Below are 24,655 nucleotides of genomic sequence, written 5' to 3'. Positions count from 1 at the left end.
TACAAGCCAGCCTGCCTGATCTCATCCCTGTTTTGCTCTTTCCCAGGAGGAAAGTATTGGCAGGGAGAAGGGGGAGGAAGGATTTCCTTCCACCGCATCCAGAAACCATCCCCCTTGGCACCGTCCACTTTCAATAGTTCACCCATAACCTGTGAAAACAGATAGATAAATAGATAATTTTAGACAGAAAGCCCCAAGGCAGATGGGCAGGCATCATCACACAGAACGAGATGATGACGAGGAATCAGCGCTCCTAATGCCACACAATCCCCCCCCAGCCCTGAGTCACGTATCCTTCCTGCGTCCCAGATTCCCCCAGCTGCAAACGCGGGATAACACTTTCCCTGTCTGACACTAGAAATGAGAAGGGGAGCAAACGGAGCAGGGTACGGAGAGCTGGAGTTTTCCACCTCTGTTTTCTGTCTTTGCCTTCCAAGAATCTGAGTTCTTGTTACTGTTAGAGCCCAATGGCCGTGAAAGCAATCTTAAAAGCGGGGGGGGGGGGGGAAAGGCCAAGTTAAAGTAACTGATGCAGAGACGTGAGCCATCCCCTGCCTGTGACTCCAGACAGGCTGAACAATACTAAGAAAAGCTGAAAACTGCTCTGTTACAGGCCTGCTCAGCTCAGCTCTGACAACGATTAACCAGCCAAACAACGTCACTGTGCCGGGCATTTCGACAACAAATCATGCAAGAAAAGGAGAGGGAGTTAATACGAAAATATATCCTGCACACAGTCATTTTAGCTAGACGTGACAGCAGGCATCTCCGCAAGTACTCAATCATCATCACCTAGGCTAGAAGAGGGATGCGCTGAAGTCTAGTCCCCTTCACTAAGAGGTTTGCCGACATGTGTCCTTCACTTTTTCACCTGCCATATGTGGATCTGCAAACACATGCATCACCAAAACACCCGTCTCCAGCACCAGCAAACTGCTCGGGGCTTCAGAGCGTCAGGCGAGGATGCTCAGGCTGACTGCCGAATATGACTCCCTCCTGGACAGACCCTGGCTGGCAAGCTGAGCCGGCAGGACGTCACACTGTGCTTGAGCAAATCCGGCTTTCCTCCAGCCTCAGGAGCAGATTAATATCGAAAGATAAACTAGGGAGGCTGCAGGGGACTTGTTAAGCCCAGGTTAATATTAATAGAGCAAACACCGGGTGCTGTGGGAGGGAAGGTCAGGCTGGCAGGAAATCAGCAAAATCCCTTGACTCCCCAGTCCAAATTCCCATTTATAGATCAGGAACTTAGAGCCCGACACTGCCAACTACCTCCCCCAGGAATTACCTGCTTGCCATGCCGTTGCGGCACCCAGTCCTCATTCTGCCTTTGTCATCAAAGCACAGCCACCGCCGCGGCAGAAAAGCCAAGGTGTGACCTGCTCCCAGGATCTCCTCCTGCTCCTCGGATCCTGCCGCAGAGGGACGGGCCAACTCGCTTTTGCATGGGTGTGCAAAATCCACCGGAAAAGCTCAAAAAGAACACATGAGCTCAAAATAGCACCTTAAACCCCCCTTGGGTGCCTGGTTCCTCCACTGGCAGCTCTGGGTGCTCTCCTGGGTGAAGTCTCGGCCCCAGTGCACCAGCAAGGGCTTCCGAAAGATTCCATCCATGGATGGGGCAGGCAGCCCCGCTGCCCTGCCCAAGCTGCTGCCTGCACACGCTCGCACCTCTCGCCTCGGCTTTCTGGGAAAGCAGTGAAGCCACCGCACAGAGCATCTCAGGTCCACTCTTGGCTTTACTAATTGTTGGAGGATTCAAGACAAGTCAGCATGAAGTTCTGATGCCACTGCAGAGCAGAGACTGGCCTGTCTCAGGGGGCTGTGCACCCCTTTAACGTCTCTGGGCTCTGGCACCATCCTGAGAACTTCAGCTCGCATCCACTGGCCCAAAAGCTGCAGCAGGTGAAGATCTAATAGAACTAGAAGATCCTAGATGTAAGGAAGAAATTTTTTATGACGAGGGTGGTGAAACATGGGCACGGATTGCCCAGAGAGAGGTGGCTGATGCCCCATCCCTGGAAACATTCAAGGTCAGGTTGGACGGGGCTCTGAGCAACCTGATCTAGTTGATGTCCCTGCTTATGGCAGGGGGGTTGGACTAGATGACCTTCAAAGGTCCTTTCCAACCCAAACCGTTTGAGGATTCTGTGATCTCTCTGCTGCTGTGATAACTGCCCTGCAGGATGGTCAGCAGCAGGAGCACGAACCTCTGCTGTCCCAGCTCCGCAGTTCCTCTCCAGCCCGACACCATCCGTGGTTTAAACTCCGACAGCAGCGAGTTTGAGCTAAAATGTGCAGACGAACTCGGGGTGTGTCAGTCTCCACCAAAGCGGGAGCGAGCTAGAGCTGGAGGGCAGGCACAATCAAAACCATCTGCAGCAAGACAGGGCACCAGCAGACAAGCTCTAGCCAGGGAAAGGGGCCTCGTGGATTTGGTTTTCCACGTGGAAGGTTATCCTGCACGCTGCCCTTCCCATTTCTCTTCCAGCAGGAGATCCTGTGCTGCACAGCGCATCTGCAATGTCTGGAGAAACCTACCACCCATCTGTGTACAGAGCAAAGGCAGCGAGCGGAAAGGCATCTCATGCCTACAAGAGAAAGCCCCAGAGAGCCAGATGCTAGAAGGACTGACTTATCCTTAAAAATATAAAAGGTAGCTGTTAAAAGGTATCAGCTGGGAAAGGGAGGAGAAAAACCCTATTTGAAAGCACAGCGCAAAGCCACTGCAGAAAGGACCTCACCCAAACAGAAGGAAAGGAAGTCGAAATCCAGCATGGGCAAGAGCAAATGACCATGAAGCCAGAAAAAAAACCAAAAAGAGAAATGCCATCCCTGCCCGCCAGCTGCACTCTGTCCCCTGTCACCAAACAGTCCCTGTGCAGCGCATCTAGGAGCAGATTCCTCTGCCTCAGCCTTCGGAGCAGATGCTATCGCATTGCAGCACCTGGGTGCCAAGCTGCAGGGAAGGAAGCTCTTAGGGCTCATTAAGAACTGGCCGGAAAGCGTACATTGCTGATGTACAGAGCTGGGGAATTGCGTGGGCCTTCTGGGCTGAAATGGCTGTTGGAGGCTACAGAGCACATCCTGGGCTCTCGGGCCGGGCAGAAAGCAAGCGGTAGCTATTCACGTTCAAAAATATCTTCAGAAGCCTTGAGAGCAGTCATCAAACTCAGGAAAAAGCATGCATGTCAAGGGCTTGCTAGTTTTAATTAGCACTCGCCTCTCCGACTCTTGGAAAATGGCTTTTGTACTTTGCATGTGGAGGAGGAGGTTGCTGGTCCGTGTCTCGGGCCAGGACTCGCCAGGCACAGCAGGGCACGAGCCACCGCTTGCTACCCGAGTTCCTAAGCCCAGGCAGGCCTAGCAGGGTTTAGGCTTGGACCACACAGGCTTTGGGAGCACGTTAATCCTGTTCAGGATAACAGCAGCGCCCAGGGCTGAATACCAGTCCACTTTAAAAAAGCGATGCTGTCTTCCCTTGCTCACCCCTGCTTGGGCTGAGTCTGCTCCCCGAGCCGAACCGCTGGCATACAAAAACATGTCTTGTGTCCCCAGAAGGGCTCTGTTATACCCAAAATGACAGTATTTGGCAAGCTCATTCTTGCTGTGCCTTGGTCACCTGCCGAGCCATGACTGCCCAGAGCAGAGCAACCTGTTGGCCCTGCCCAACGGAGAGGGACGCTCCCCGCTCCGGCTCCCTGCATCCACGGGGCAGCACCCAAAGCAGCTGCACCGGGAGCCGCGGCGATACCACACGAAGATGGACTACGGATAAGGGTACCACACTCCGCTCCCCGGATTAGACCCATCCCCAGCGAGCGGGCTGTGTTGCTTCTCCTGCCTCCGCACTGTCAGGCGGTGTATAACCCCAGGTAGGACAGTCCTGCTGTCACGGAGGGAAGGGCTGCGTTTACCAACACCATATCACGACAGCACTGCCTCCACCCTAGGGCTTGTCCCTTCAAACCAGTGGGTGATAAACCTGCCGGTGCCAGGCAGGGCTGCTGCGCTACGTGCAAGTAGTGACAAACCCACTTACACCCAGTGAGCATCAAATTTGCCCAGGAATGGCACAGGCAGGTGCCCTGCTTTGTGCAGCCTGCCCTATCTACTGGTTAATGAAAAGTTTTGCAGGCTTTTAGGACTTACATCGGTCTGTATAAAAAGCAAATGGTGCAAATTAAGCCACTTCTACACTGCCAGGTTCCTGCAAATTCCTGAGTGGATGCTGATGGATCAAGGCTGGATGGTACCCAGGACCGGATGGTCTCGTACCTGCAAGCAGGGACTTCCCACCCTGCTCCCAGCCCACGATGCTAGAGCTCAAAGCTGCTGCTGTTGTTATTTCTCCTCCTTCCTTTTGCGAGAATGTTTTCTACAGCTTTTTTTTTTTCTTTTAAAGAACATTTTGCTATGAACTAGCAAAACCTGTTCTGGACGCACACACAGAACTGCTCACCATCTGCAGCATTTGCCAGTGTGACTTTTTCTTTTTTTTTTTTACAGGATACTATCTTGGCTCTCTCCTGCATGTGGGCGCCCGGCTGCCTCACCCAGGGGAGACGTGGGCCCGCAGGAATCAGACGACAGAAGCCCACGAGCCAAGCCCTGCTCCCTCCGGCTACTGAGGAGGCCGAACTGGTCCCCTCGTCGTGCAGGGAGGCAGGGGGAATCCCAAACCTGCCGCTCCAGCGGTGCCGAGGTCCTTGCAGACCTTGGTTCTGGCTCCATTTTCCTTCAATTAACAACAGACGTGGAACGAAACATAACATTTTAGGAAAGATCTTCCACATGTTTGGTTTTGGCAGCGTCCGACAGCTTTAAGGGAGCCAAAAAATAACTAATCCTCTTCTCCTTCAGCCAAGGGGTGGCTGAGGAGTGGGACCGGTGGAGGGAAAGGGAAGAAGGGTGGAAAGGGAAGGGAGAGGAGGAGAAGACAGAAAAATGGCTGAACTGGAACCAGTCACTCCCAGTTTCCAGTTAAAGCATCTCTAAAGTGTAGATACCTGTGTGCCGGTCACCGGGGCACTGCAAAAGGGGTGGCAGCACCTCTGAAAGAGGACTGCATCCCTCTCATCCCTGCAAAGCAAGTCACTTCACCGATATTGGCGGAAAACCTCACACCAAACCCAGCTTCTTCGGATTAAATCAGCTCCCAAAACCCTGCGGCAACAAGAGCTGTGAAAGAATTCATGATGCAGTTGCAAATACACACTACGCAATTGTGAATACACCTTATCTCCCAATTTAATACGCCACTAAACACAGTCTAAGCGCTCAAGTGAAGTACGTGCACATGCACTCAGGAGGCAAGTGCGCCACCGAGTCTGCGCACTGGGCAAGTTACTTCTCCCTGGACAGCTGTGCCAGGTTTAGTTTTTCCACAAGCAGCCAAAATGGTTCCTTTTAAGAAAAAAAGACACCTGTAACAGAAAAAAAACACCAAAGACCACACAAGATTTCACTTTACAATAAATCCCCCCAAGGAAACCTTCATCAGGTGTTTTAAAATGATGTTTTTAGACTTTAGAAACACGCTACTCCTGACTCATCGATGAGCCTTCACCTCTAATTGCCCTGCGACACCACCACGGTACATCCACGCCAGCAAAATCCTCCTACACGGAGTTTTCAGCACAACCTTCTCCCATGGAAGTCGTAAAAAAATCCCACGATGCAGGGTTTTGCGAGAAAGGGGGTGGGGGAATGACTTAAGGAATCTGTTATTTTGCTTTGCTGTTTAAGCGAAATGCTTTTTCGTAAACATGGCCAAGAAAGGAGGCAACACACGTAGCAAACATGCTTGGGCTGAGCTTAAAGGGTTTTAAGCTTTGTGCCTGGAAAACATGGTCTGGTGGTAGATCTGTGCAAAATTCATCTTAAATTTAAAACAGGGACAGAAAAGCAGCGACCGCGGGAAACAGAGGAGTATTTGCGATTCCCGAACCATTCCAAATATACATTAAAAAAAATTCCCAACTGCCGATTTCAGCGCCGTTCACAAGCACCGGGAAGGATACCTCTGCTTGGGGGTATCGGGAACGGCCACCCCTCACGCAGAAGGTGAGGAAGAAGGTGTTTACGAACCCCATTAGAAGCAGATTCCCACATCTGGGGGGAAGAGCTGCAGCCCCCCAACCTGTGAGGTGCCACACTTCACGATCTTCTCTTTAGGATGACATAAACTCACTGTTTACCACCAGAGCAATCAATGACGAGATCAATTTTCTCTTGGCTAAAAATTACCCATCTGACAAGTTTTTTCCAACGTCCCCCAGCCGTTTCCCGTGCGGGCCGGGGCTCCGGGCTCTCTCGCCAAGCCCCAAAATCCTTTCCTGGTCCTGCTGCCAGCTGCTCTTCAGGAAGCGGGAGCTTCCCGAGGTTGGGCTGCAGCTGCCATCCGAGTTTAACGGGGCCGGTGACTCCCAGCTACGGCCTCAAACCCTGCCCGGCCGCCAACTTCCAAGGCTTTTCCCTTAAAATCCCGCTCTGCTTACAAAGTCTAAGGGCATCTCGGCTGTTGAGGCGCTTCGCCGCCATCGCCCGCAAAGCCAGTGTGGGTCTGGGGCTGAGCAGGCTGGATCTGTTCCCTCGCCGTGCCGTGGGCACGGACCGTTTTTGGGGAAGGTGGGCAGCACAACCCCACCATGACACCCACCTGGACCTCGGCCACAGCCGGCACCCAAACTCCAGGACCCTCCGGTCCACAGCGGATGCATTTTTCTACTGGGGTCCCTCCAACAGCCCCGGCCCGGGGAGGGGGGGGGTACGGGACCATCCCCGGGACCCCCCAGGATCCCCTGAGGGTTTGGGGGGCACCCGAGGGGGCCACAGCGAGGACACTGCGGCACCCTGCTCCGCTGACAGCCCACGCAGGGCTGGCCCTGCCCCGCCACGGCGGGGGGGGAACGACACACCGAGCCCCGGGATGGCCAGGAGCCACCGGGGGGGGGGGGGGGGAAGAGGGGGTGCTGGGGGGCACCTGGAGAACCGGGGGCTGGCAGGGAGGTAGGAGACTGGGATACCGGGGGACGGGGGGGTGGGGGAACACCGGACATTGGCGAGGGGCCACCGGGCAGGGGTACCGGGGGGAGACGACCGGCGGATACAGACGGGGACCGGAGCGGGATACCGGGGAGAGGATAACGGCGGGTATCAGGGCACCACCGAGCCGGCCCGGACAGGCGGCAGCGGCGAGGGCGGGAGGGGAGGTCACCGAGGCGGAGCAGCGGGCGCTGGTAAGTGAAGGGCAACCAGCCCCGGGTCGCGGTCGGCGGCGGCGGGAGGAGGGATAACCGATCCCCGGTGCTCTCACCTGGCTCGCCTTGTAGAACTGCTTCTTCAACCCCGCCACCGACATGCTGCCAACTGCCGGCCGCCGAGGGACACCTCGGCACGCAGGAGCCCGGCCCGGCCGCTGGCCGCTTCCGCCGCCGCCGCCGCCACGGAAGCTCCCGCCCCGCCCCGCCCCGCCCCGCCCCCTGCCGGCCCGGCGGAGCGCCGCACTACCGGCACCACCGAGAAGGGCGCGCTCGCGCCGGCCGGAGCGCCGCCTCTGCCCGCCACGTGGTACCCCCGCGCCCCCTGCCGGCGGGGCGACGTCGCCTCACGACGTTGCGACTGAGAGGCGGGCGGGAGCGGCTCTATCGCGATAGTGGGGACGGGCGTTCCTGCCGGGTCCTGGCTCTTTACCACCTGAGGGAGCTCCGTCCCTGAGGAGAGGCGAGGAGCAAGGGGAGAGGCGGCAGCCGCGCCGCAGGCAGAGCTGGGGACCCACAGCCCCCACCCCTGCCAGGCTGAGGGGCCCAGCATCGCCCGAGCCGGGGCTGCTGGGAGGGGCGGACAGCGTGTGGGACACGGGGACAGCCGGGACACGGCCTGTGCCCCCCCCCCAGCACCCGCCATAGCACCGGGGCTAGGGCATAGAGCGGCCGCTGGACTACAACTCCCAGAATCCCTCGCGGTACCCGCCTGCCCCCCCCCTTCTGCGCCTGCGCGCCCCGGCGGCGGTCGCTCATTGGCCGCCGCCGCCGCCGCCATTTCGCGCCCTGGCTCGGGCCCTTCGGTGTCGCAGCGCGGTGGGCGGCTCCGCCCCTCTGCCCGGTGCTGGGGAAAGGCTACCCCGGGGAAAGGCTACCCCGACCTCTCCGGAGCCGGCCCCGGGGCCGCACCGCCGCTGGCCCGGCTCCCGCCCGGCGAGCAGGCAGGCCTCGAGCCCAGGCGTAAGGACCCAGCGGCACCCCCCGCCGACCCTCACGCAGCTATCCAATCAGCGCCTCCACCGCGCCAGACTGACGGCCGCCGCCGCCAGTCAGCGACGAACGTTAGCCAATCGGGAGGCAACGTGGAGGCCGGGCGCCGAGCCTCCCTCCCACCCTCCTCGCGAGACGCGGGCGGGAAGGGGGCGGAGCGGGCGGAAGGGCGGGTCACGTGGGGGGCGCTCCGCCTATCAGCGCGGTGAGGCGCGGGGTCGCCCCGGCTCCCGCCAAATACGAGCGGGAGCCCCCGGGGCGGGACCGGACCGGAGGGGCCGGGACAGGCCGGGCCGGGTCGTGGTTCGGCCGCTCCGACCGCCGCTCCGTCCGCCGCCGGAGGAGCGGCAGGTAGTTCCGCGGTCGTGGTCCGCCGTGGCAGGTCAGGGCCGAGCCGGGGGTGGCGGTGGGGCCGGGACGCGGTGTGTTTCCGGCGGCGGTTGGGGTGCGCGGGGCCTTCCCGGGGTAACAAAGGAGGCCCGGTAGTCGCCGCCACGCCCCGGAACCAGGCCCGGGCCTTCCCCGCCGCCTCACCCGCCGTCTCCTTCTTGCCCAACCTCCTTTCCTTCGGTCTGGCCTCGGTGGGGGCCGGTGTCCGGCGGCCCCGGGCCCGGTGGTTGCCAAAATCCCCTCAGCCTGAGGGGTGCCGGCGGGGCTCGCCCCGGCCCCTTTGTCCGGCTTCGCCGTGCCCGCGCTTCGCCCCGGGGAGAGCTGTCGGGCGCTGCCACGGGTCGGCTATCTCGGGGAAGCAGGTAGCTGACCGGGAATGTGTCACGGGTGTTTATTTATTGTGGTTTTTTTTTTTTTTTCCCCTCTCGCAGCCATGGAGTGCAGAGACAAAGCGGCTGTTCCTCCACGGAAGCTCGTACAAGGTAAGGCTGCGGAGGGAGCGTCCGTCACCCTTTAGCGCGCTAAGAAGGCATCAGATCTGATTTTGTGAAATATATTGGCTTTGCAGCAATAAGCCAGCCTCAACTGGCTAATCTGTTCCAATTCTTGTGCTTAAGAACTAATTAAATATCCTCGTATTTGATTCTTCCCCCATTTGATCGCTTCCCAGTGACACGTACTATGTGACTAAAATAATAAAATGTTGCTGTTTCAGCTCGGTTGCCATTCAAACGCTTGAATCCTGTACCAAAGGAAAAATACGATGCAGATTCAGAAGTCAAAAAAGTAAAGAGCTCACAAAGTGGTTTTGGTCCAGGTAAGGATTCCTCCCTAGATGCATCGCATGCGTCCCTGGACAACGTGGAGAATGACTGCCAGTTGCATTCAGATGTGACTTTTTCTCCAAAACTCGTTAACGGAAAGGGTCCGTTAGACCATTTTATACAGAAAAACACAAAAGATAACACAAACGAAACTGTAATTGTTATTGAGCTGACAAAGGGCTCTAGCCATAGACTAAGTGATGACGTAGACCACGTTAATTTTGATTCAAAAGCATCTTCATCCCTAGCTATAACTAACGGCACATTAGGAAAAGAGATAAACCAGTTGAGGTGCCTGAATTCCCCTCAGAGTAGCCAAATGTATGATTCAATGGAGACTGATGCACCCTGTGAAGCCATAGCGAATAAAGATGAAGATTTGGTAGATGGAATCCAGTCGCGTTCTGGGTTAACAGAGTGTAACAATGTGGAAGACACAAAGGTAAACCAGAGCGAACTGAAGGATGTCATCTTTGAGGGGAAGATGCCTGTAGTGCTTCTGGAGGATATTATGACTGCAAAATCTCCCCAAGTCACTTCTCTGGATGGAAGTGTCACGTCGGAAAATGAGACCATGGAATCATCTCACGAAGGAGACTCTGGACTTACCAACTCCTCACTAAGCTCTCGCTCTGTGAGCTCACCTGAGGCACAGCCTGCTGCAGAAACAAAGAGGAATACTAGTCCTTTAGCTGCCTCAACGCCTGTTAGGAAGGTTGGTCTCTTTCCTTGGTTTGTTTGGTTTGGTTTTTTTTTTAAAAGCTGTTGTGTTGCAGATAGGTTGTTATGGTTTCCTGCACTTGTAGTGAAAAGGATGAATAGGATATTCACAAAGATCATGAGAAGTGCATGGAAAGTGGTGTTGATTTATTAACAACATAACTGAATTATCGCCCTTTTCAAACTTCCTTTAAATCCTATAGCTAAAGGATTTAAATCTTGCCTGGTTTTGAGCTGTTGGTATATTTGCATTGTGTGAATGTAACTTTAAACTCTGTTACAGGTTCACTTTATTTTTATTTTTTTATGAACTGCTCATGACGTGCATGCCCTGGGAGTTAGTGTTTTGGTAATTGGGATAAGGACAGTGTCCAAAAGCAGTTTTGTCCATTAGGTGATGCTTTACAACCTCTATTCTATCCTTGATGAAGTTGCCGTAATTACTGTGAGAGGATGCTACCCCAGTACCAGTTAGTGCAGATACTTTTCCAGCTCTGAATTTCTGCAACTGTGGCATAGAAAACGCTTTTAAGTTGAAGCTACAGTGCATCAGTGGAACTGCAGATCTGTATGTGAGGATGGAGGATGAGCCTCTGTCTCTCCGAACTGGGTGTACAGAGCTTGTGCTCTCAGCCATCTTGTTACAGGCACATCGTGGAGCGCAGGGAGCTGCTTTGGGGAAAAGTCACCGCATGTACAGTGCTCCTGGGGATGCACGATGCTGTTGAGGGAAGGCTGAAGCACAGGAGGGAACACCTCAAAATTAGGTCTGAATGAGCTGGTTTATTGTGATCTTAGTTCCAGTTTAGTAGCTCTGCTCTGCCAAGAGACCCCAAAACACTGTGATTTTGGGTGCTGTATTGAAGGGGGAGCTTCTAAGGACAACAGTATATGCACAGGTGGCTGAAACATTTTTGTGCCTCAAATGCCTGTTTACCCCTCAACCCTTTTGGGGAAGAGATCAGTGGTGGTTTCTCTTGGGGAGCACAGTTGCCCATGGTGAAACCTGTGAAGCAGAGCAGTCTTGGTGAATGTGCACTGCAGCTAAGCCTCACCTACGCTTAGGCTGGACTATCTGTCCCATGCATTCGTTTTGGTCAACTACATTATTAGAGGGGAAAATGAGGAAGGTATTGAGGGGTGGGTTGATGTTGCACTGCCAGAAGTGGAGAATTTAGTATGTGGCTCAGGTAAATGAGTGTGAAGCAGCTGGTAGTCTTCCTGCTTATGCCATCTTGAGCCTTTTAAGAAAGATTTGCACCAACTATCCCCCTGGGATTTAAGGAGAAACTGTCCCACAAGCAAGGAAAAACATTGCTGGCCTGGAGAAGGTATGGATGAGTTAGCTGGGGCTTGGAGCTCATGACGTGACAGGTCTTCCATTTCTTCTACTGCATGCTTATCAAGGAAAATGATCCATTTTCATACTGTTCAAACTCACAATCTCTAAAATAAATACATAAACTCAAGCAGGCATGAAGTATTTCCAGTATAGCAGAACAAACAAAAAAAGTACTTGACTCCTGATGTAATACGATAATGTGAACAAGTTATTGGTTTCCTGTGGCGTGAAGTAAGGCTGGAATAGCTTGTGTGCTGCTTGCCAAAATGGGAAGTCTGCACCTCGACCTGTATGGCTGGCTGTCCTGGCATGTTTGTTTTCCTAGGTGGAAACAGCTCTGATAAACTAAAGCTCCCAGTTGAAAGAACTCTTTATTTTGTGTCAGGTAAATACAGAATCTCCTGATGCAACTTTGCACTGTGTAAACTTAAATGTCTCTGAGTACAGAAAATAAAGCAGTTGGTCTGTGTTAGTCACTTAATCACAGAGTTTAAACATGGTACCTTGTACTGCAAATGGCAGGAGAAGGAATAGGGGGATACAAGAAACCAAGCCACAGTATGCTGAAATATTGACAAATTAAGGCTTTGACCAGTCTAGGAACGATGTTCTTAAAACATAAAATACCTTTTTTCCCCTATAAATAACAGCTCTAAGAGAAAGGAGAAGTGGACCTGTTGGGAACTTAGCATTGATGCGCTGGTACTAGTGGAAGAGCAGGAGGGCTATGATTACAATAAGAAACGGCGTTAAAACATGGATAATAGTACTTGTATTCTGGAAGTTATATCTAAATATCGTAGCAAGAGTAAGCGGTAGGATGCAAAAAAACCGCCAAAACCCAAACCAAGTTTAACTCAAAAGAAAGTGACTTTGCTATAATTAAATGTGTTGTGCTCTCATGATTTGGAGCAGCTCTAGCTTCTGTTTGTTTTTTCTGCACATGATATTCCCTTGCAAATGATACTTTAGAACTGAGTAGACTAGAGGGATTTGTTTACGCAAAACTTAGTAACGAGAGGACATAATGTAAACTGAAGCATTTAGATGTATTCAGGCTTAACTGTAAATTGGTGAGATTAGATATGCTTGAACTGTGTTCTGATATCCTATACTGAAGGAATACTTAAGTTGTCGAATACACTAATCTGCAAGAACAACGTTAATATCATTCAGATGAAGCTTGCTGTTCTTTCTGTGAGACTTTTAGTGCCTCGTGGAAAGGGGATGATGTCGATCTCTAAAACTTGCATTTTGTAATTCCAGGTACATCAGAAATTCCACAAAAGTTCAGCAGAGAAGGAGAAGCTCAGATTGCAAAGAGTAAGGCATTTTCACTGACATAGAAAGTTAGCCTGCTGTGCTTTTGCATTGAATAGTAAGCAAAGCCCTTTGCGTTTCATCTTAGTCCACTTAGAACATCTCTTTTCCTGGTTTTCCTCACTGATGAATATGGAAGAATCTTAATGCATGCAGTTAAAGTACTTGGCTCGTTCCAAAGCTGCTTAATGCATACGTAATGAAGTGTGGGTGGCCTGCACTGCATTTCTGTGCACTTTGGTAAGAGATTAAGAAACTGTAAATGTTGCTGACTGCTTGTCAAAATGCTTTTGAGAATTTTTTCTAAACCCTTCCTGAGAGGGTAGGTGCAGCCTGCTAAGTGGACAGATACAAGTGAAATTTTCAAGAGCCCTCTATTTAGGGTCGGTTCCTGCTTCATTGTTCTCACCCTTCCCCCTTTTAAGCCACAAAACATAGGGTCTGCTCTTCATTAATAAGTGAGGCAAATGGGCCGCTGTGTTTATGGCTTGCTGAAGAAACTGTGGGATGTCACTGCTGGAAACGCTCAAGTTCCGGTCTCTGTTTGCTTGAATGCAGCCAGTCAGCAAACTCTGTTCCATAACAAAAAGGCGGTGCGATAATTTTGCTGTCCGTTCTGCTTTCAGTCATAAAATGCTAAATATAAAGGAGGCTGATGGATCACATGGAGTTCTTGAACAGTCAGTGCTGTATGAGTGGGATTTGCCTGCTGGAAAACTGGATGTTATTTTAACTGCAGTTCGGAAGGCCTGTGCTTATGAATTCTTATTGTGTTTCTTAGTAACTAGTTTATAAAGTTGGTAGGGCACTGTTGTGTGTTTTATATAAGCTCTGTGTGATTGAGCCTGCTCCTGAGATGCTCGCTTTTTACAGCGCCCCATATAGAAGTCCAATCTGTTGTGTTCTTCCATTCTATACGTATGTTAAAAATAGCAGTAATCTGAGGGAGAGATGAGAATGGAAGCTTTATTACACTAAAAATTAAATAGACCCGCCGATCTTGCTGTTAACTTCACACCATTTTCCAAACTACCCAGTAAATTTTCACTGATTACCATGACTCAGTTCTGACAGTATTGGGTTTTTTTACCATTGGCACCATTTTGTATGCTGGTTGCCTTCTGCAGTTATTTGTACATTGTGACACTGTTCAGTAAGTCTTGATGTTGCCAAGAAGAGATGTGAAATAAATAAAACAAAACTGAAAATACACAGTGAGGATATTCGTATGTCTGAGCGCAGACGTACCCTAGTTTCCTGGTGAAGTCACCAATGCCTACAATGTAGGGAAGCTATCTTTCTTTAATTTTGCATTTTTTAGTAGGCGTGCTGCATTCTCCTTTATGTCAGTAGACCCATAATGAGAATTTCAGTTGCTTTGGGATGAAATACTGTGAACAGCAACACTTCCAATGTAATCTTCCCCCCATTGTTCCCACAGTGCCCCTTAAAGAAGCTTAGATCGCCTGGTGTTGTCTGATTATCTAACACGGACTAACACAAGTGACAATTTCTTTGCGAGCTCCAGGTCTTACAAAGCAGCTGCACAATCCAGAGTTTGGAGACTTGCATTACTGCCTGAAATAGGATTTTCTGATGACGTTTTTCACTTAGCGGTTTATAATGAAAAATCAGATCAAATTCACTTTTCAAAGTTATTCCATGGTAGCCCTGCATTGATATGAAAGCTTAGCTCATGAGGTATGTATTTCCAAAGAAAGTATTTTGGAAACAATCTGAAATCTTCTATTAAATTAAATTTTTTTTTTTTTTTAATTCCTGTATAATTTTCCATAATGCTACAATGGTAATGAAGATGACTCAAAGCAAGTAGAATACAAAGCTTCCCTTGATGCTTAGAAAATGGAGATGCCTCCATTTGTTAGGAGAAAAGAACAATTAAGGCCTTCAGAGAGCCAGTACAAGGTAGCTCAGCTGGCTGAGGCAACAGGTAGCTGTGGTTAATAACCTTGTGTCCTGTGATAGCTAGAAATGATGCTGCAGGTCAAGCACTGGGTGGATGCAAGAATCTTCTCTAGTATCTCGGCTGAAGAAATGAAGTCCTTATTTTACTCACGTTTTTATGCCAGCAGCTATTACTGTGTACAAAAAGACAGCTTGCTTGATGGCTTGTTTCTGAATCAGGATCAGGAGCGCGCCGACAAGCTGCAGAAGTTGCAAGCAGAAAGGGAGGAAAAGGGAAGGCTGAAAGAAGAAGCAAAAGCTGCAAAAGAGCGAGCCAAGGAGGAGGCAAAGAAGAAGAAAGAAGAAGAGAAAGAGTTGAAAGAGAAAGAAAGGAGAGAAAAGAAAGAGAAAGAAGAAAAGGAAAAAGCTGAGAAGCTGAGAGTGAAGGAGGAGAAGCGCAAGGAGAGGCAGGAAGCTTTAGAGTAAGTGGCTTGGTTTCCACAGGTCCTGGGGAATAATGTGTAATGGTGTGAGCACCTTTTCATACCCACCTTAACTGTCCCTTCTAGAGGCTATACTGGTCAAACAGCATGTGCCTCTTTGTCACGGGGTATGTTTTAAGCGCTTGACAGACTGTATGTACGCAACCCTAGTCTCAGCAGCACTTTTTGCTTGCAGGCTGACCTGGGCTTCTGATTTGAAATGGCTGAAAAGAGCTGTCATGCTCTACTGAGTTTTCCCTTCATGACCAGTCTTGCTTGTACTCTTGCAATTTGCTGGCACTGGTGCCCTGTCTGTTGAGGAAGTTGCTTGTGACTTCATAATACCATAAATACCCTTTCCTGGTATTGAGGGCAACTTGAAGCAGCCTAGCTGCTTTGTGGCTAAAACAGGTCAATGTTTGCTTTAGAAGGAACGAAGAGAGTCTTCTGTATGCTTAACCAAGCATGGTCCTTGATGGAATTGATAGATTATCTTCTTGCCTAGCATGATGGGGTCTTAGTCAAGGTCTGGGGCTTCTCACCTCTTCCTCAGTGCAGATAAACACTTCATGGTTTGTGACAATTAAAAAGAACTTTATATTAAAGGGCAAGACTCGAGGAGAAGAGAAAGAAAGAAGAGGAGAAACGGTTAAGAGAGGAGGAAAAGGTAAATGCTTTCTCTAGCTTGTCTCTAAATTCTTCTGCTATGGTGAAATGATGTTAATGGGCTCCCTGGCACCCTGCCGACGGCTGCCGAGCCGTTCGCAGCGGGGCTCCTGCAGCTACTGTGGTTCTCCAGGCAGTGTACCCTGCTTTGGTGCCGCTTGGGAGTGAGCACGTCCATTTGGGATGCAGCCTGTCCGATCTGATCTGGTGGTGCTGCTCCACCAGTTACATTGTGCAGGTTTCTTGTCTGTTACTTCCGTGCATGTTGGTGTCTTTTCTTTTACCTGTTAAAGTCTTTTCTGCATTTGTTTTTTCAGTGCCCATGAGTGAACTCTATCCTTTGTCTTAGCAATGACATTGGAATCCAAATAGCTGTGTTAGAGAAGACAATTAGTTTTCTGTTGAGTTACAGGAGCTGGTAAATGACTGAACTTTGCTTTATACCTCACTAGATTTGAAGTTGGGTCATGCATGAGCTCACCCTGAATTATAAGGCCTTGTCCTACCTTTGTGTTTATAATTTGCATTTTGCTTCTGATTTCAGCGTATTAATGCACAGAAAGCAGAAATTACGAGGTTCTTCCAGAAACCAAAGACTCCACAAGCCCCGAAGGTGAGGTATTGCTGTTCCTGTGTTTTGTTGGTCTTTCATTAGTTGTCTTGTAACAAATACACCGATATCCTTCTGATCTGTCCCTTAGAGCTTCTTAGGTGGACAAAGCATTAGTATTTCTTACTTCCTAATTTCAAAAGTGTAAAGGATTTAAAAAAATGTCTGTGACCAGAGCAGAGACTACAAAAGAGTTTTGTAGTTGCTTTAGTAAAAACCTCAGCTCTGTCTTCTGCTGCATTGGCTGTAAAGACTGTAGATTCCCTTGAATCTACAAGGCTGTAGATTCCCTTGAGAAGATCTGTTGGAGTCTCAGATAGGAAGGGCTTAACTTAAATCTTCACTCAAACTTCAGCACCTGGTATTGAGTTTTGTTGTATATCTTGACTGTGTTGGTGCTGCAGTTTCTCACGATCCTCACTTAATATTTCAGATTCTTGCTGGCTCCTGTGGAAAGTTTGCTCCTTTTGAAATTAAGGAGAACATGGTCTTAGCTCCCCTCTGTCGTATTGCCCTGGATCCAGACTTCTTAGACCAGCTGGATAAGCTCCTGCGTGCACAGAATAGTGAAGTTTCTTTCTTGAGGGATCTAAAGTGTCGTAAACCACGTAAAACTGGACCTACTTTTGTCAGTAACAGCACTGACATAGTAAACAGGTTAGTCTGTGTTTTGGGGGTTTTCTTCACTTTTTTTTACGTAATGAACTGCAGAATGGTTTTGAGATCATCTTATTCTAATATTGGAGATGATGGAAAGATGGAGCTTTTCTTTGAATACTCCTTTTGTATGAGATTTGTTTCCACGGGGAGCAGTACGTTATAATCTAGATTTCCTTCATTCCATGCAATGCTTCTCAAATCCTTCACTATGGGAAATCTTGCGCTTCAGGCAGCTGCCTTTCAGCACTGGACACTAGTGGCCTTAGTGGTGTTTGTCTTTTGATAGCTTTAAAAAGTAAACATGCCGATAACTAAAACAGAGCTGCTGTAGGGTTGTAGTTAAAGAGGGAGGTGGCTTGTCTGGGACCCATGTTCTTGCAAGCGCATCGGGAGTGCCTGTTCTAATGAACTCAAGCTCTGGGTTGGTATTGTGGCTGAACTGAAGCTTTCTATAAGTTTTCCTGAGCAGCAGGGAAGTGTTCTGTAAGTACTGAAGATGGTCTCTTGTTTTAACAGTGATGTCGTGGTAGTGGATAACTGCAAAACAGATGCTGTTCCTGAAAGGGGGAAATTTGGTAGAATGAAACTTCTGCAGTTTTGTGAGAATCACCGTCCTGCATACTGGGGCACATGGAACAAGAAAACCACTATGATCCGTCCCAGGAATCCTTGGTCAAAGGACAGTGTAAGCACCTCACAGGCAGTGTAGTTGGATTCTTTTTCTTCATGCTCTTGAAGTGAATGTGTGGTTGGCCAAGTTCACTGGTTCTCTGGGATTTCTGATCCACTTGCATGTTCCCTCTTGCTACTGAGTTTTGAAACCCTGAATGGGGTCTGGTGTCATGCTTTCAAATTATTTACAGAAATGGCGTGTTGGCATTTCTTCCAGAAACTACTGGACTATGAAGTAGATAGTGATGAAGAATGGGAAGAGGAGGAACCTGGAGAAAGTCTCTCCCATAGTGAAGGGGTAAGGGTTCCACGTGCTGAAAAATAGCTTTCTGAACCAATTGCACTTGTCAGTGTAATTTCTAACAAGCAGAGTTTATTTTTAGGATGATGAGGAGGAGGGAGAGGATGAAGATGATGACGATGGCTTTTTTGTACCCCATGGGTACCTATCTGAAGATGAAGGAGTGACAGAAGTAAGTGAACAAGGTGTCACTGGATTTCCATCTCTGTTTCCAATGAATCATGTAATAAATATTGGCAGAGGAAGAAAGCGTGTAGTCTTGGCAGTGATATAACTCATCTCAGATCTGCATGGTTCAGGAGCAGACTTCTGTAGCTCAGGGAACATGGTAAAAAGCTGCATTTAAAAAGCTTTTGTTTTTCCTGGAATGGATGTATCGAGTTCTTTCTCACCTGTGGCTTTAGGAGTGCGATCCAGAGAATCAGAAGGTTCGTCAAAAGCTGAAAGCAAAAGAATGGGATGAACTGATGGCCAAGGGGAAGAGGTTCCATGTTCTACAGCCTGTGAAAATGGGCTGTGTCTGGGAAAGCGCAGAAAATGACAGCGGCACGAATGCGGACCTAAAGGTTCTCCAGCAGTTCACAGCGTGTATCCTGGATTCACCTGTTGCAGAGGAAGAACAGCAGATACAGAAATGTAGCAAAAGAAGAGCAAAAGATCAGCAAAGTAAGACCTGAAGGGCTAAATAATTGTAGTTATGGACTGTCGTTCTCCACTTTGGAGTGAATAGATTTTTGTATTGAGTGTCACATTCAGAATGACTTGTTTATGACAAGTCTGAAATCCAAGGCATCTCTGTGAGAGTTCTTGGAAAGGAGTTTTCCGGCATTGCATCCAGTGTGGCCTTAGTTACACTCTCCAAAACCTCTTGCTCTAGATATCTAGGAAATGAAGCCAACAAGACTTCAGTAAACTCAGATTTAGGCCTGCTTACTGAGAGTGTTCAAGCCCATTGACCCATTTATTGTTTAGTTTGTGTGACAGGCTTCAGTACTGAGTATCTCCTGTACCTGGTTAACACAAGGATGTGAATAATGCACATGAAGGCTAGAACAGGGGTGGAAGCTTTCACTTCAGGGGGTCATTATTATTGGGGGTGACTTTTCTACATCAAATTTAGTTCCTGTTACAATCCTATATCTAAAATTAATTTCAGCCTATTTGTCCTCTTTCTGGACCGTATGTACTGATCAGTTACGTCAGCTTGGTTTTTCTCAACCTTTAAACAGTTCTTCCCCACAACCTTTGTGCATCCTTTCTTCTCTGCAGTCCTTGGCCAGCTTCTGCCGCTGCTGCATGGCAACGTGAACGGGAGCAAAGTGATCATCCAGGAATTCCAGGAGTGCTGCCGGCAAGGACTGTTCAGTGATGTGACTGCAGCTGCCGACTGTAGCGACACAAGCCCTGCGAGCCCCCACACCTCCCGGCCGCAGACGCCTGTTGGTGAGGACAGCAGTGTCCCTTCCAAAGCCAGGCTAAAGCGAATCATTTCTGAGAACTCTGTGTACGAGAAGAGACCTGAATATAGGATGTGCTGGTATGTCCACTCGGAGGTGCTGAAGAGTTTTGATCAAGAGCATCTCCCCGTCCCTTGTCAATGGAACTACGTCACCCAAGTCCCTTCTTCAGGGAAGGAGGAGGGTGGCAACGTGCCAGGCATGGCGGTCCTGCAGACCACCCCTGTGTCGGTAAAGAGGAAGTCCACCGGAAGCATGTCCATCACTAAATTCATGAAAAGGCCTCGGGATGCTGAACAGGTGAGTTCCTATTGCGGTGCTCTTCCCTAATAAAGAACGATGGGAATGTAGCTGTGCGTCTTCCGTAGGCGAGCGTGCTGGCATGGTTCCCAGATTGGCCTAGATGAGCAGAGTCAAAATATTAAGCTACAGACACTGTCCTTCACACAAAAAGACCCTTTTTATGGGGAAAGGAGTGAAATTATGTGACTCTAAAGAGATGGGTTTCTTTTGTGTGTCTCCAGCTTGGACTGTCTGTTCCATTTGAAATGTTGCTCTCCCGCTGTTCTTCCATTTTCTGCTATTTGGCAGTGATTGCATCCAAGCTGTGAATAGTTTCTGAGTGTCTGTTTGGCCTTGGTTTTACAGCTGTATATAATTTGTATGCAGGTTTTTATGTGTGTGTATGGCTGCCAGATGTATAGCCTGAGCTGGTGACTTACATCAGTTGCATGTGTACTGATTAAATGTGGTTCGTAAGTGCTGCAACTCAACCCATAATAGTCTGTAAAGTCTCTGGCTTATACTGTCATACATAAAGCTGAATTTCAAGAGCTGGTTTAAAAATATAATAATTCATAGGAACAAAATGAGATGGATTTGGAGTAGTTGCTACTCCAGTTCTAAGCTTTGTTGTGGTCGTCTTGTTGTTTGCTTCTGCTGTTGAGGGTAACCACAGGTAGTATTAAGGGCTTAATCATCCAAAAGGATGACTGAAAAGTGTGCGATGGGTGCTTTAGCTGTGTGATGCTGTCACGCATTTAAGACAGTCAGGCTTTAGGTCCTGAAGCTTGGTGTTATCAACTGTTTGCCTCCAAACGTACAGGCAGGACAGGGTTTGCACTGTCCGTGGATTTATTCCTCATCCCCTGCGGACAAGGGGCTGAGGAAAGAAGCCACAGGCAAGGCTTTTTATGCTTTTCATTCCCACTTTATTCTTGGCTTCTTTGGCTTTTCTACTGAAGAAGCTCTGCACTCAAGTATTGATAGGGATCAGAGACTTGTGAGAAGCTGTTCAGCCCCCAAACTCCATCTGCTTGGGTTTTTTCTTACACACTAAATAAAGGCAGAGATAAAAATCTCTGCTTGGTGCCCACTGGAAATTCTGCTTATAACTGACTACTTGAGCAGAAATAGCAAAACAAAGGCTTTTAGTAGAATTACATCACCAGCCTGAATTCTTCGAAGCTCTCGAAAGCATCTTAAAGCTGCCCTTGTGAGGTGCGGTGCTGCACAGCTCAGAGCAAAGGTGTCAGAGTCCTGAAAGCCCTTCATGCCTGACATCTAAATCAGCACTGCTCAGGTATTGAGATCCTGTCCTTCCTGTCAAGCGAGGCTGGAGCTTGGGGAGAGCCTAGGAACGATTGCTAGGTCAAGACTGCCAGGTTCTTTACCCCCGGCACGTGTTACTCTGCCATGAAGCTTGCGCCAGGACTCGTGTAAAAGAAGGTGCTCTTATGTAAGCTGCAGAGAGAGAAAAACTCAGTATTGAAGTGGGCAGTACCTGCACACGTGTAGGAGGGGAATACGTAATCTGAAAACTGTGACTTATTTTAAATTTACATCTTTCATTACTCTTCTCTTGGAACAGCTTGTAGGGGTAGGGACCAGGTTCTAGGTATGAGATTTAAATTCCACTGTTCCAGCTGGGGAGGGAAAAAACCCAAAAACGTTCGCAGCTGTTCAATACTGAGCAACTTCAGTTTGCATCACTCCTTGTATTCATTTTCACAATTCAAAGTGAGTAGTTTGTGCTGCTCCCATGGCAGCAAATAAGGTCACCGAGGGAAGAACTGTCGCCCCTCCCTGAATAAAAGCTAATTGGCAAAGATGAGGAGGATTTGGGGGGAGAACATCCTTCCAACTCAACAAGCAAAAGTCATTTTCCATCTTCAGAAGGAAGAAAGCATCCAAAATAATCAGCAGAGGAGGAAGAGATTTCCCTTCCAAAAAACCAACAAAACTGAGTCAGTTTTCAATTAAGGTTTGAACTGACTTTTCGATGTGTAGGCTGTTCATCGCATTGTGTAATAGTGAAACATCTTGGAGCAGAAGCTTGGCATGCTTCCTGCTGTATGTGCCATTGCAGATGAGGCCTTTTATCAAAAGTCAGTGTCTGTTGAAGCCAGGGGTTGCTGATTTTTATCCCCCCCCCCCATGTCTGACTGATCAGACTGTGCTGTGAGTCCTAATTGGGAGAAGTGCCTACTGTAGTCCTTCACAGCACTGACTGTGCTTGGTCTTGCACATCAGCACCGTCAGCTTGCTGATACTTTTTTTTTTTTTTTTCTTCCCTTAAGGCTGAAGCTGTGGAGATGGATGGATTTCAGGCAGACACCGAGGAAGATGAGGAAGATGATGACTGCATGATTGTAGATGTACAGCCAGGCAAAGGTAGGAAAATAAATCAATAGCAGTCTCTTGGCAGGTGCTCGCTCCCACCAGGGAAAGTATGACAGTGGGAACGGTGTGTGGCTAAACCTGTTGCAGTTTTTCTGCCACTTTTTCACCAAGCCTTGTGCTCTTCTCTTGAGATGTTTTATTCTAGGTACTTCTCTGCTTTTTATGTTTTATTCTAGATGCTTCTTTGTTTTTTATGGTCTTCTCTAACCTGCTCTTGCCCTTTCTTCCCTCCTTCCACCAGTCGACTAAATGGTGCAAAGTGCTTGTGACTAGCATTTGGCTGCCAGTATTACCTCCCCCCCCCCCCTTTTTTTTTTCTGATAAGAAAAGTGAACACTGGGGTCAGTATCAGCAGATCCACTAACTATTGGTAAATGTTGCCAAGCAGGGCTGGTCTCTGGGGCGTGCACACTTATGTTCAGAGCCCTTCCAGGACTGACAAGGTCTGGAGCATAACTTCCCCTCTGCTGCCTTCTCGAAGTATTTGGTGCATGCGGAATTGTCTGTTCTGAAGGAAATAACATCAGATAATAACCAAGCTCTTAGATGTTTGACAGGTGAGGGCTCTGATCAACACTGTGCAGCTCTTCTCTAGAATCTAAGCAGTTGCTTGTATTTGTGTCCCAGTTATCCCTTGGAAAATGGCTTTCAAATCTCCACTGCTATAGCGTATCCTTTCAGGCTACGGATTCAGAAACAGTGGGATGAGGATGTGGAGCGGCTCCTTTCATCTCAGTGAGGTTTTAACTATACATACTTGATCATACAGATCAATGACTTAACACCAACCACATGATGTGCATTCAGCTCCTCTAAACTGCTTTCAAAACCTCCGAGCCCTTTCTTACTGCTCTCACAATAGAGCTCTTTCATAATGCTACTGGCACAACCTGAATTAAGGAAAGTGGTTTTTTTGTGTTGGGCAGCTCCTCTAATTGATAGAGAAGGGCTCGTGCATATTCCCAAAGCCTTAAATTCTATAGAGTGTTTGACCCATTCTAGACATATCTGGGTTCTCCTTTCTATCTCAGCTGGTGCTACATTCCTCCTCTCGCCTTCCGTAACAGACAATGTAACTGTTTGACAAGAAGCTTTGCATTTAATCTTGAACGGCTTTTGCTTATTACAAGACTGCAGTGGGATGAAAGCCTTGCTTCAGGTTTGTAACCTCTTGTTCTGAGGGCGGGGATGCTATTCAGTAGCTTGCCTTCCTTGGGCTTTGTTGACACACATGCAGCTGTATTTGTTTAACTCTGCCCGAGTCTAAAGCACTGAAAAGGTTATGAAGATCCTTTTTATGGTGAAATGATTTTTATTCTGGATTGATGTTAACCCAATATTAAAACCAGTTTTTAAATAGTATTGAAAAGGAGACTTGCAACAGATATGGGTAGACAAGCTAAGACAGATAAAGCATATAGTAGTCAAATTCTTCTAGATTAATGAGGATGTTTAAAAAAAACAAGCAAAAAAAAAAAAAAACCCAAACCAACACACTTTCTACTTTGCAGATTCTATGTTGGCAGTTGCTGAAACAGCTTCAGAATCTCGTGGCACAAGAGCTGCTCACCAGGACACCAGCATGGTCAGCCCATCTAATACAGTTTGAGACTTAAATGCCTACTAACTTCTCTGTATGTATGTAGAATGAGTTAGAAAATTTTAAACCTTGTGTATCTTTGAACAAGATACTTGCAAGTATTCTGTATTTCTTGTAAAGAGAAGACAGCACTTTGTTCTGCTTCAGACCAGATGGCAGCTTAAATTTTTAGTTCTAGTTTTTAGCTTAAAAATACAGCATATTAATCTGTCCTTAATAAAGCATTATTGAAATTTTGATACTTCTTTGTAATGGAAGGTATCTAAGTAAGTTATCTCTAAATCTAGTGGAGAGATTTTGAAATAAGCTTATTGTGATGCCACTGGGGGAATTACTCTGTTCATAATGTATAGCATGGCCTTGGGTATAAATGATGTACAATTATATTTGAATTTATGCTATCTATATCATCCTGTTTGTGGTCTTACTTGCTACAGAGAACAGCAGCAGGGCTTTACCTTTGGAAAAGAAAAAAAAAATCCACCTTGTTCCTCCTGTTTTGGGATAGGCCAGTATTAATTACATATCAGGGGTAGATTATTGGTCTCCTGTACATGTTGCTGCAATAGAAGCTGTATACATAAAAGCTGCTCTCTACCCCACAGAAAAAACTTTAAGATTGAAGTATAAAGGACCGAACTAGCATCAAACTTGTTTATGTATGTAACAAACTTGCTGGGGCTTTTGACTTTATATGGCTTGTGAGTTGATGGATTGGTTCCCTGAAGTACTGGCTGTAGTTTGAGGCTTCATCTCTCACTGGTGGGCA

General features: G+C 48.4%; 2 protein-coding genes across 5 annotated transcripts in view; one reads left to right on the top strand and one right to left on the bottom strand.

The window, feature by feature from the left end:
* The window catches only part of SH3GL1 (SH3 domain containing GRB2 like 1, endophilin A2), a 30,583-nt gene extending 23,124 nt beyond the window's left edge, over window positions 1-7,459 (bottom strand). For both annotated transcript variants that reach the window (XM_052801078.1, XM_052801079.1), the window contains exon 1: window positions 7,319-7,459. In XM_052801078.1, the coding sequence (XP_052657038.1) occupies window positions 7,319-7,363 (45 nt within the window). In that variant the 5' untranslated portion in view covers window positions 7,364-7,459. The remainder of the gene's footprint in view (window positions 1-7,318) is intronic.
* Window positions 7,460-8,044: 585 nt separating this feature from the next.
* On the top strand, window positions 8,045-24,291 carry CHAF1A (chromatin assembly factor 1 subunit A). Of its 3 annotated transcripts, none has more exons than XM_052801216.1 (15): window positions 8,045-8,225; window positions 9,077-9,127; window positions 9,361-10,184; window positions 12,798-12,854; window positions 14,997-15,238; window positions 15,845-15,905; window positions 16,449-16,517; window positions 16,948-17,171; window positions 17,691-17,859; window positions 18,064-18,144; window positions 18,230-18,319; window positions 18,552-18,813; window positions 19,417-19,904; window positions 22,184-22,277; window positions 23,798-24,291. In XM_052801216.1, exons 2-15 carry the CDS (start codon window positions 9,079-9,081, stop codon window positions 23,893-23,895), a joined length of 2,808 nt encoding a protein of 935 aa, XP_052657176.1. In that variant the 5' UTR covers window positions 8,045-8,225; window positions 9,077-9,078; the 3' UTR covers window positions 23,896-24,291. The 3 variants fall into 3 exon arrangements, with proteins under 3 accessions (XP_052657176.1, XP_052657175.1, XP_052657177.1); XM_052801215.1 differs by lacking the exon at window positions 8,045-8,225 and adding an exon at window positions 8,425-8,606; XM_052801217.1 differs by lacking the exon at window positions 8,045-8,225 and adding an exon at window positions 8,425-8,637.
* The last annotated feature ends 364 nt before the right edge of the window (window positions 24,292-24,655 follow it).

This window comes from Harpia harpyja, chromosome 11 (genome assembly GCF_026419915.1).
Source record: "Harpia harpyja isolate bHarHar1 chromosome 11, bHarHar1 primary haplotype, whole genome shotgun sequence".
Taxonomy (NCBI): Eukaryota; Metazoa; Chordata; class Aves; order Accipitriformes; family Accipitridae; genus Harpia; species Harpia harpyja.
This window is presented reverse-complemented; position numbering and strand designations above follow the sequence as displayed.